This window comes from Neofelis nebulosa, chromosome 9 (genome assembly GCF_028018385.1).
Source record: "Neofelis nebulosa isolate mNeoNeb1 chromosome 9, mNeoNeb1.pri, whole genome shotgun sequence".
Classification (NCBI taxonomy): domain Eukaryota; kingdom Metazoa; phylum Chordata; class Mammalia; order Carnivora; family Felidae; genus Neofelis; species Neofelis nebulosa.
Window position 1 is genome coordinate 32,066,214 of NC_080790.1, and position 12,936 is coordinate 32,079,149.

A 12,936-nucleotide genomic window follows, 5' to 3' on the forward strand; every position below is an offset into this window, starting at 1 on the left:
CTATCCTACGTTAATGTTCAGAATATAACGTACTAAAGTTGAGGTGATAATCCAATCCCTTTTTCTTAGGTACCTATTTTGATTGACACTTGACATTTTATTTGGTAAGGTCAATGAAATTTATGAAATATTTGTTCTATGGAGCTATTTATGTAAAGAACGCCCCTTCCCCCACCACCGTAGTGAAACACTGTTAATCAGGATGTCTGTTCATGTGATAATTCTCCCTCTAATACAGCCATTTAAAAAGCCACCAGAAACAATAAGCTCCTCAACAAGGATTTATAAACAATCACTCTTGAATTCCTTAAAAAAGGAAACAGACGCTATGCTGACGCACAAACACTTTAAAAAAGTTATCAGAGAGTTTAAAAATAGAACAGTACTGCCCTATAGATCAAAAATTGTTCAAGAGATTTTTTTTTAAAAGTTAAGACACCCAAACTGAACTTATATAGGCCATGAAGGCAAAAGAAATCTAATTTAGATTTTTGAGGATTTTCTAGAAGGGCATAAAATACCAGTAAATACTTTAAAGAAAAATATCAACAGGCTTAAGTTTTTCAACACCATTTTCTAGAAAAGAGAAGTTCATCATGCATGGGAAACACCTTTTTCCCACACTTCAAACATGAAAAGCTTTTATTTCCATGTAATGTCAGTTCTAAATTTTCCCTATTTCAAGGTCACCTCATTTCTCTAAAACAAGACGATCAAACCAGACACACCATTACCACACATCTCTTTACTCATGCTGTTGAAAGTCTCAATAATTAATTTGTACTTTAGAAACAGAAGTAAAAGTCCTCCTCTCATCACTGCTTCTTTATGTACATTGCTCTGTGCTTTCTTAAGGTAGGTAAGGAAGAAAGTCTCTTCCTATTCTTGCCAGATTCAGAATGCTCTAAGTAGATAATGCTCCCACGCCCCACAGCATTTGAAATGAATTCCAAAGTTCTGATGTAGCTAGTGACTTACTTACTCGACGTCCAGAAATATTCCATCTGAGAGACAAGTATAAATCGGATTCCACATAAGACCCTGTGGCAATCTTCTAAGCAACAGTTAAGCATTTTCTAATTAACCTAAATTAAGTTTTTTCTCCCAGAAAGCTTTTCTTTACAGAGCACACAACACCAGTAGACTAATGACTGGATTTTGCTAAAAACTAAAATGATGCCCAGTATCTAACTATATACTAAAGTCTATGCATTAAAATGGAAGTTTATCTATAGTCAGAGTTAATTACCTATTTCAATAAGAGAAAAAAATTACTCTGCTAAAGTCTTCATAGTAAACTTGTGTGTGCCCAATGATGAACAAGCCATTTATACTACTGGAAATTCAAACCAAGCAAGAAATTCCCTTTATTTTTATTATTTGATACACACAGTAAAAAAATCATGTTATATTTTAATCATGAAGAAAAATTTGCCTTGGATGAGTCACTATAACATGGTGGAAAGTACAGTCTATTAAGAATCAAGAAACCTAAATTTTAGTCCTTGTTCTGCAATTAATTGAAGTTATAATAATTTCTGGCAAATCACATAATTTTCAGGGGCCTTGGGTTTTTGTCTCTAAATTCAGGGATTGGTAATCTGGTCTAACACTACAAATCTATAGCGCTGTTTGAACATTATTGTTAAAAACACTTGAGGGATCAGGTTGGTTAAAGCCACAGTAAAGTCTGAATTAAGTAAGGTTAAGCCAGTTTTTCTTTTTCTTTTCTTTCTTTTTTTCTTTTTTTTAGGTTTCTGACCAAGCCATAACCTAAAAAATGTGTGTAAGTGGTGCTTATCAGATATTAAGTTTTCTTAATTATAGCCATTGTCTTTTATTATAATTCTGTACAATATAATAAAAATGTGCAAGTTAAATTTTAGCCTTTGTTTCAGCCCAACTTGCATTGTGTGTCCTCCAATAAACATATCCAACCAACCAACTGAGACAAACAAACCAAAAAGAGCAGATGAATAATTCTAAAAACAAATGGCAACTTGATCTGTTATTATGGTAGTGAGGACTCAAAGTACATTTGGGCTGGAAAAGACCTTAAAAAATTAACTGCTTTCATGTTTTATGAGTTCATAGATGGTCTATCAGAAACATCCCACGTTGCCTGTAACACGTTCACTGAGACCCCGTCCAGAAGAGCCCAAATAAGCTAGGAATTAATACTAAGCTGTGTGTACTGTAAATCACAGCTCATGAAAACTGCTTGTGGATTCCGGTTACACCAGTCATGTACTTTAGTCACATATGTTAAAATATTCAATTAAGCCTCAAAAGAAGATAGAAAAGAAAAATGTCAAAAAACTCGGCCACAACACTTCCAAAACCAACACTGGCATTTTATTCCTCAAGATATTAATGAATTTTTTTTTCAAAATTTTGACTTTTTAAAAAAGTAAAACAGTCTTGTCAATTTAAATGCGAACACACTTAACTTTGCAAAACTTCTATAAATTTAGAAATGTCAGTGTTTTATATTAGCTAGAAGTAAAACACTTAAAAATACTATTCTACTCAAAAGCTAGAAGTTAATAAAAATGAATGCAACTACCTAGAGGGACGAATAAGAAGCCATGGCACACGTACTGCGTCTGCAGACTTGGCCAGTGTTGTGCACGTTAAGGAGAAAACACAGCCAAGATGCAGAAAAACCATCGGCTATGCTCATTCACGTCTTAAAGTAGCCTCGTTCGGAAAATAAGTAAAAGGCACACAGTTCCCCAGAAAATATTTAATTGTAGTTCTGCAACTGCTTACTAATAATAGTAAGTTAGTTCTGTGAAATTCAGCAGGCAGTTTAAAAACAATTTTTATCATTAACAATCAAGTTTTACAGAAACAATTACATTTAAAAATTGGGAATTTGAAAATGGTTTCCAACTCAGATCCCACTGACGTGACAGTAAACATTAGGTAAGTCTCCTTAGCACTTTCCACTAATACTGTTCTACAAGAAAAAAAGTAAAGCTTTGGTCCCACACAGATAAAAATCTAAGGATCAATTTTACGCTAAAAGGTTTAAGAGCTCAAAACACAGGTATTTAAAATAAAATGATGAATAGCTTAGAATACTTATGTTAAATAAATCAATGACTCTTTCAAGACACTTAAAAATCAGAATAATGTGGCAAGAAGAGCAAGTTAAGCTTGTGTAACCTTAAAAATTCCTTAAAAAGCAAAGAAATGAGTGTTTTGCAACCACAAATTTTGAGTACTTTAATGAAACATTTTTGTAGTTGTATTCTAGGTCTTAAAGAAGTACACAGAGGTTGAAAATCATTTAATAAGTTGGTCATAATAATTACTGAAAATTGCACCTCTCAAAATGTTTTATATGTAAAAAAGTTGCCAGAATAACCTATTTCTTTTTCACGTAAAATCTTAGGCAGCTTATTTAACTTTCCTGTGCTTTGACTTTTTTTTTTTTTTTTGAGTCAGTAAAATGGGTGCATGGACTGTGGCAGTTTCTAGGCAAAAAATCAGTAGTAAAATTGGAACGCCAGACTAGTCTTATTTCGCCACCTTCAATGTGTTTCAGCTACTGACTGCTATTACCAAATGCAGTCTGTTTAGAGAACCCAAACTGCTTTTAATGGCCTATGGAAAGCACTCATATCTTACTATGGAAAAGGCTAGCAAGAGAACTACCAATGAGAGGCCAAATAAAAATTACAAAGAAAACAAAAGTCTGGCTTGTTTATCCCAGAGACATGTGGACACGATGAAACATTATGTTTATAAAAGTGTTTGATATCACTGATAAAAATATTCTAATTTAATTTTACTTTTTTGCAAGGTGGCCCTGATATAGTTGCCAGGCCATTTAAGTAGTTAAGTGGCCATTTAATAAACTGAAAAGATTAACGTTATTGAATGCTAGTCATCTTTGTTACAGTCGAGTAGTTAATGGGTATCTTTAAAAGTTTAATTTAACTGGTGCCAGAGCAGTTTCCAGAGAGAACTGAGAACCCATTTATAGGACTTTAAACAATGAAAAACATCAACGATGAAAAAAACAAACCAAAACCAGAAACACATCTCCCTCAGAAACGCACATCTCCTAGAGACAGAAATATATTTAAGCAAGAAGTATAGGGATGGAGGTTAACTTTCTCATTCAACTATTTAAGAATAACACTTATGTTCTAAGAGTTACATTTCAGTTTATAGGTCTTTGTAATAAAAACATTCTTTGAAAGTAAGTTTACATTTATATTTACAAAGAGCTTTCACCTTTAGCAGTTCATTTATTCTTTCCGACAGCATTTGAAGATAACTGTTGTGATGTTGATTTTTGAGGTGAACTAAGGTTCTGGGATGGTAAGGAGCTGTGACAGAGTGACGACATAAATCCAGATTTCCACTATACCATACGCTACAGTAGTTTACAATTACCAAGCTTTCTACTGAAGGTCGAAGAATATTGGATTATCATTGGTTACTTTATTAGAAGAAATAAAATTACTTAAAAAAAAAGTCATCACATTTGTTCCCTGACTCTCAAACATCATATTTGATTCAGCCTCTACCAATCTTCCTAGGTAGTTTGGACATGTTTGTCCTTAAAAAACTGCCCTACTAAGATGGACTTTTTTTTTTTTTTTTTTTAAATAACATCGGTTGTAAAATGCAAAAAATACTGAAAACTTACATGACTCTCAGGATTGCTAAATTTAATTAAGTCTTAGGAATGGAAATGAAGAAAACCCAATGCTGTGTGTATTTGTACTACCAGCACAATTTTGATGATGAACATATATAAAATTTTTACTGACTTTATCGTCTCAGTAATGGAAACAGACAAAAGAAAAAAACAAGTGGTGAAGGTTATGTGAAAAAGTTTTTTAGACCCTAACGATGATGATTTCTCAGGACTTTTAGCCTTGTTCCTGCCGCTAACTGGGAAAATTTAGCCAAGTGATTTTATTTTCTCATTTGCAATCGTGGTTATAAAGCTACAAAATAGTATGTAAATGTGGTAGACAAAGTATAAATGCAGTGTTTTTTAGGCAAAGGAAAATGAACTGGGATAACGCAGAGATCACCCTTCGTTGTTAGTCTGCTTTCTATTTTAGGCACAGTGACCTGTGCAGCAAAGAATCTCAGCTGGAAGCAGCGAAACACAAGTGACAGGCAACTCAATTACATTTCTTACCTGCGTACATATGGTACGTGAGCCTCTCAATAAGTTTAATAACAGTTCCTGCTTTGATAATTGGAATTCCAGCCTTGGGCTGTGTGTTCTCTTCAAATATTATATTCTCTTCGGAGTCAGGCTCTGCAAATCGATAAACATCAGCACTAGGGAGCCTCATCTGCTCCTCCTTCTCTTCCTGTAGCATCGTCACGTCAAGCATCCTTTCCAGTGTGCTCCGGTACTGGAGAGATATCAGTGCTGCCATCCAATTGTTTTTCTCTTCAGCTGACTTGGCAGAAAATATAACACTATTTTCATCTTTTAAAATTATTTCAAAAGCATGCTTGTACTCACTGGTGTCATCTTTGTCATTAATTTGTACCTTTCTCATGAAAAACTTTTCTTTCAGACGATACTCTGCATTGCTAGCACCAGGAAGTCTTGGCTGCCCATGATTTGATTTACAGCAAATCATTAAGCCATCAAAGAGAAATATGTGTCTCTCATGCTTGGCTCCTACACGTGTAAGAGTTCCTTCCATTATAAATTCATTGCAACACTGTCCAATGTCTTTTCCCTCCCAACCATCAATATTCTTTTGAATCTCGTTCATTTTCTTGATTGCTAGTTGTTTCCCCTTCATTTGCTGACTATAAAACCGACATGCAGATTCACTGGGATAAAGGAAAAAACAGTATTAGTGCACAGATAACAGGCAACCTAGAATTCACGTAAATAAAGGACAGTAATAAGAGTACATTTTAAAAAAAGTTGCACTGACAAGGTGTTCACTAATTCTCCACATATATTAGTGATACAAAACTGTACCATTTAGAAACCAAAGCAACACAGTAGAGACTTTTTTTAGTGACTACTGACAAAATTCTACTCTATAAATCCAGCTACGGAATGATTACTTCTACCTTGGCTACTATTTAGAATGACAAATATTAAAAAGTAGCTCCATACAGTGAAAAGAAGAAGAGACTTAAAAAATTATTTAAAAATGTTTAAGTGGATAAGAGCTAAAGCTAAAAATCATGCACAGATTATAATGAGGAAACTGGAAGCAATGTATCTGAATTAATACCTCAAGTTACATAACCCCTAAATAAAGGACACTACGAATTTTACTTTCACAGAACGGTGATGTTGACATAAATCTACGCAAGACATTTTTCTCTCTCTCTCCTTTAGCTTACCAGTTGGCTCTCAGGAGGTCTTGTCTGGGAGTATGCAAGGAAAATGCACAAATATGAAAGGTTTTTCAAACAATAACAAATTCTCTTGGCTTTGATGTCACTTCCTCTGAAAGACCAAGCTTGTCACTAAAACTATTTTCTTCATTGTTTACTGACGAGGGAACTGAGATCCCTGAATCTATACCAAAATATTCAGGGTGAAAAGGAGGATTATTAAAAAAGTAAAAATATTCACCTCAGTCTTCGTTTTGCAAGACTTTTAGAACATATTTTTTCCATACCACTCTGAACATTAAGCAAAGCTGTTATTGCTTGTTTCAAACATTCCTTGTCTTCTTGATCTTCACTCTTTTCTTCTAACTGCTGCAAAGTCAAAATGACAAATCTGAACCAGTAGGACAGTTTGGGACAAAAAGAATAAAGATAACGTCGATTCAACTCTTTCTATCACAATGCAACTTGTAAATGTGTCATAAAATGCATTCTTTTAAAAAAGCGTTTTCTTCTTTATGTATTACTTTCTATATTAACATGCAACCAAGTTTTCCACATTAAAAAAAAAAAAACAAAAACCAGTAGAAGCAGTGTTAAGAGATGTCACACCTTGTGACAGGCAATAGTGTGCAGTTTCTCAGGTGACTATTCCTGAAAAGAAATGAGGGACATAAAGTGTCTTCTTAACCAGCACAGGATTTGCACAGCAGCAAGCACATAGATGAGGTTTTCTTAAGTATGGAATCTGGTCTTAGGTTTCTGATTCCAAAACGGCTGCTGTAGCAACAGGATGATTAGGAAGATAAATACACACAGGAGGATGCAATATGGTGGAGAGGAACTTGAAGACACAAAACCTAGGACCAAATTTTGACTCTACTGCTGTGTGACTTTGGGGCAGATTATTTGACTTCTGAGTCTCACTTTTCCCAACTATTAAATGAAGCTTCATAAAAATCTTGCCCTGCCTACTTAATGAGGTTCTCTCTCTCTCTCTCTCTTTTTAAAGTTTACTTATTTATTTTGAGAGAGACAGAGACAGTGTGAGTTGCAAAGGGACAGAGAGAGAGAGAAAGGGAGGGAGGGAGAGAGAGAATCCTAAGCAGGCTCCACACTGTCAGCGCAGAGTCCAACGCAGGCCTTGAACTCACAAAACCGTCAGATCATGACCTGAGCCAAAACCAAGAGTTAGACGCTCAACTTAACTGAGCCACCCAGGTGCCTATTTAATGGGATTCTTATTAAAAATCAAAGCACTGTGTAAATGGTAATGTACAGTATAAGTTGTTTTCTTTGTAGTTCTATAGAATTAATATTGGTATCATGAAGAATTTTGTCAGTATTCACACGTTAAGATTATGAGTAAAACTAGAAATGTAACTATTAGTGAACCCAAGCACATTTTCTACTGGTGGCAAAAGTCTGTGCTTAATAAGGATTGAGTCATCAATTACTACCAGTTATCAATACAACAGGTGGCTATAATTGAAGCAAGCAGTTAACTGAGCAAGGTATGAGTTAAAATAAGTAACAAGAATTCAGTAAACTTATAAACCTGCTTCTGGCTACCAAAAAGAAAAAGTTAAGAAATAGCATTTACCAATAGTTTTCATGCAATATTTAAGAACATTTACTCTTTATGACAAAGGAAAAGACAGGAGAAATAAAACCACAAAATATTCAAAGTACCTTGTAAAGGTTTACTTTTTAATGAGAGTAATTATTCATTATGACTCTAAGGATTTTATGTTCTTGAAAGATATTCCTTAAAGATCAACAACAAATTCCTTTTCAGTTCTGCTAAAGACTATATACACATTCTGATGATTTGTGAAAAGTAAACTTATTTCTTACTCAAAGCCCTAAACCGTTTTTCTAAAAATAATTTACTTAAAATACCTTAAATGCTCAAGTATTCCATAAGTTATAAATACCGTATTGTAAAGTCTATTTAATGCTCAGCTTTTATCATCCAAATTTCTTATATTCATTATTAAAAACTCACCATACTTTCAACTAAAAGGTGCAAACTACACTTTTTAGAAAAATATTCAGTCTCAATTGTGTTAGTAAAATAAAAATCTATTCACAATAATCCCCCAGATAAAAAGGGTAAAAAAATGGTTCTCCCCCCAAAGGATAAAAGACTTAAAATATACATATATCTCATATATCTATATATATCAGAAGATACTCAGATATCACTTACTCATAGTATTGTTCTTCACTATGGCCAGCTAGATTAAAGGAAGTCAATGGCCATGTGTTCATGAAAGACAGCTACTAGATTTTTACTTAACGGCTATTACTGGTAAGCTGAAGGCTGGACTTTGGGTAATCTCTCAAAATACCTTCCGTCCCTATCACTCTAAAACTATTCACCTCTCATATGGCAGAATTTTGGGAGACAAATAAAATGTTACTGTTAACCCTTACTTCCAAGTCAGCAATCTCACACTGAAAGCAATGTTCATGAAAAAGAGGCAGAATTCTACATGGCATAATGAGAGCACCACAAATGAGAACTATTTCACTGAGTTGTTTCAGAATTTAATTGCTCAGATATTCAAGTCAATAAGACACATGGAGGGTTTTTAGTTTTAAAGAGTTGGCACCAACAGGGAACAGAATATTGAGTCCTTCATATTCTATCCTGTGGTATTTTTTGTATTATTAATTCAGGCAAACAAACCTAAAGTCATACAAAACACAGTTTTAACATACATAAAAAGAACTATGAAAGTAACAAATGCATTTCGGCATGTATTTAGTTTTCTATTCCATAAATGTTTGAAGATTCTGGGTCATTTATCTATCATTTAACGACAGCATTTCACATACAGAATATACCAGTATCTCAAAAATATTGTTAATACATTCTAAAACCCCAAACCCAAAGTCTATGTCAAAACCCATAAATCTTTACTAATAAAGTAATTTTTAAGTTTTTTTTAAAAAGATTTTATTTTAAAGTTTATTTATTTATTTTGAGAGAGAGAGAGTGCGCAGAGCAGAGAGAGAGAGAGAATCCCAAGCAGTTTCTACATTGTCAGCACGGAGCCCTACGTGGGGATCCAAACTTACGAACTGTGAGACTGTGATCCAAGCCAAAACCAAGAGTTGGCCACTCAACTGACTGAGCCACCCAGGCGCCCCATGAAGTAATTTTTAAATGTAATTTTTACCTTCATAGCATTAGTCAAGCATCTAAAATAAATTTCAATGTAATAAATGACCTTTCTTATAGGCACTTTTGCTTAACATAGCTGACTTAAACTGGGCATTGGTGCAGAATAGTTGAAGTTAACTACCATCAAAGCGGTGGCTTATTGTTGCTACAGAAACAAAGCAGTGGCAATCAGTATGTAAATAAGACTCCACAAAGCAGCATCCTCTTTTCACCAAAGTGATGTTCAACACCATGCTTGTCATGGGTACCTATTTAATAACATTGTACAACAGCAACAATTTACTTTTACAAATACAGTTCTGCTTAAATAGTTAAAAATGATCAAGTCTTGAGGTTAAATTGCTGTATATGCGATTATATTTAAAATAATCCACAGAATCATATTCCAAAGCACAGTGAAAACTCATTGCTCTATAGTGTTGATAAAATTTATATTCTCAAAAGAAAGGATCCACTTATACCAGTGATTACTTTTTCTTGGTCCTTTAGAAATAAGTGAAGGGGCAGAAATCAACATGGGGTACTGCGTGTCCAAAGGAAACCCTGGGAAGTTTCCAGGGTTTAAATGGGTTTAAATTTAAGAAGCTGTGAACTGGAAAAGGAGACAAAACTGAAGATTGTTTACATACAAAAAATAAAGTGTTACACCTGATGCATTTTATAGGAGTCCAGCTAATTCACAAACATGTAATGGTTTCCTTTGGTTAAAAAAAAAAAAAACCCTTTGAACTCATGTTTTTATTTCTAGAAATTACTTTTTCCAACACTAGATTATTTAAAATGAAGGAATTGCCATTACTTGATGGCAGAGGCAGGCAAGACCCAGGATTTCTGACCCTGAGTTCAAGGGCTTTTCAATATACTAACCAAAACACCAAAATAAGTTTGAAATACCTATTTAGAAAATATTCACCAAATAAGATCTAGCCCATTCAGATAGGTAAACTGCATGCAGTGCACAGGATGGCAAAATATAGAATCAAGAAAAATGTAATTATCTACGGTTTGGGACATAAAATAAAGATCTGTCTTTGTCTTAAATGTTGCGTGTATATAGAGAGTTTATCACAGAATGGGAAAACACAAGCAAAGATGAGGATCGCATTTTGATTGTGGAGTGGTTACTTGTATACTCTTTGATGAGACGCTAAGAACAGATTACAAAGTGGAAAATATATGGTCAAACAGTAAATTTAATTTACTAGTCCTGTTAACAAATGTATGGAATATTATCCAAATTATCCAGAAACCAACTAATTAAACCACTGCTCCCGACTCTTTGCTATGCTTTAACCTAAATATCCCTTTAAAGGCTGAGCAAAGAAAGGCAATGACCCTCAACTATTCTTTTATAGTAGCAGCACAACTAAAAGCTATGGGTGAAAAAGATGAAATTCTTAACTAAAATGAGATTTAGAGATTATCTTCAGCTTTAAATTGCTCATATTACTTGTTAAGTCAGAAAGTACATTTCAGGATGCCTGGGTGGCTTATTTGGTTAAGCGTCTGACCCTTGGTTTCAGCTCAGGTCATGATCTCACAGCTCGGGACTTCGAGCCCCATGTTGGGCTCTGCACCAAAAGCATGGAGCCTGCTTGGGATTTCTCTCTCCCTCTCTCTCTGCTCTTCCCTTGGCTTGTTCTCTCTCTCAAAAATAAATAAATGAACATTAAAAAAATCTTAAAAAATGTATTTTTTTAAATTTAAACTTTTTTGTTTTTAATTTTATTTATATTTGAGAGACAGAGTGCGAGTGGGGCAGGGGCAGAGAGAGAGGGAGACACAGAATCTGAAGCAGGCTCCAGGCTCTGAGCTGTCAGCACAGAGCCCGATGTGGGGCTTGAACCCACAAACCACGAGATCATGACCTGAGCCCAAGTCAGACACTTAACCAAATGCACCACCCAGGCACCCCAAGAAAGTACACTTCATAACCAGTTCCCTCCTTTCCCCTCAAAGTTATTTTTTAAGTTAGTGATTTCATATATGCAAATAACTCTATTATAATATATGAAATTTCAACCAGGAAGTGATGTTAATGATATTAACAAAATGTAATCTTCTTTTACTTAATCAGCCTAAAGAAACCCTCATTTTCCCCCAAGACAAGTGAGCAGATGATCATTACCAAAGCTGCATATAATACATGGAATAAACAGTATAAATTTATGGCATAAATGTTTACTTCTTCTACAGTTGTAAGTTAAATAAAGTAATATCTTTATAAAATTAGCCAGTGGTTGAAAATATAAAAATGAAATCTTAAAATATAAATTATAACATGACTTATAATTCACTATTAGGAAATAAAAGCAATATTCTCAAAGATGTTTCAGGAAAGTCACCAATTTTATTGAGATAATTAAGTAGATGTCTTTTGTCTTTTAGAAACTAGAACATTAATAGTAGCTGAGTGGAAAAAAAACCTCAAAAGGGCAGATCAACAAGGCAAAGCCAATCAGGTCCCAACTGGAATTAATTTAGCAAATATTTAATTAACCATCCATATTTATAGCAATGAAAATATGATGGTGAGCAAGCCCATTTGGTCCCTACTGTTAGCTTAAAGCATGGAAGAGAAGAGAAATGAATGACAAAGTGTTATGTAATGGGGGAAATATAGCCTTCTGGAAATACACAGCAAGAAGAAGGGTTCCAGAAGGAAATGACTATAGGAACTGAAGAATAAGAATGGGGAAACATTGGTAAAAGAATTTAAAATAGGCAGATGAAATAATATGTGTGATTGAGAGATTTTTAGGGACCAGGACTGAGAGAAACTAGCTGAAGAGTAGAGCCTACTGGGTGGGAAGAAAAGAAGTTGGAGAGAAGTGATGGGTCAACCTCAGGCTTTATTAGGAACTTGGACATTAACCTGCGGCAATGGGGAGCCATTAAGGGTTTTAAGCTAGTGACTAACATGATCAAATTTGCAATTTAGAAGGATGACTTTGGTTTACTTAGCTCCTCAAGAGCAGATTGTGTAGGGAAGGGAGATGGAAAAGGCAAAACTAAAGGGAGACTTTCAATAATAGAAATAAGATGATCATGGCCTTCAGAGTATTGAGAGGAAACGAAAAGATGAATCTAAAAGAAGATCCTTTTCAAGAACGAAAAGGACTTACTTGGTGACTAAATGGATGTGACAGAAAGAATGAGAGAGAAGAGTTGAAGACTCTTGGGTTTCTTTTTTTTTTTTTTTAATTTTTATTTATTTTTGAGAGAGACAGACACAAAGTATGAGTGGGGGAGGGGCAGAGGGAGAGGGAGACACAGAATCTGAAGCAGGCCCCAGGCTCTGAGCTGTCAGCACAGAGCCTGCGCGGGGTCTGAACTCACGAACTGTGAGATCATGACCTGAGCCAAAGTCAGACGCTTAACTGACTGAACCGCCCCAA

General features: G+C 34.6%; 1 protein-coding gene across 3 annotated transcripts in view; it reads right to left on the bottom strand.

Annotated features, from left to right (window-relative positions):
* Positions 1 to 12,936, bottom strand: part of SOS1 (SOS Ras/Rac guanine nucleotide exchange factor 1) — a 148,933-nt gene that overhangs the window by 34,759 nt on the left and 101,238 nt on the right. For 2 of the 3 annotated variants that reach the window (XM_058683105.1, XM_058683106.1), the window contains exons 9-10: positions 6,590 to 6,717; positions 5,171 to 5,826 (exon numbers count right to left, since the gene is read on the bottom strand). In XM_058683105.1, coding sequence (XP_058539088.1) covers positions 5,171 to 5,826; positions 6,590 to 6,717 — 784 coding nt within the window. The remainder of the gene's footprint in view (positions 1 to 5,170; positions 5,827 to 6,589; positions 6,718 to 12,936) is intronic. The other variant, XM_058683108.1, reaches the window with a different exon arrangement.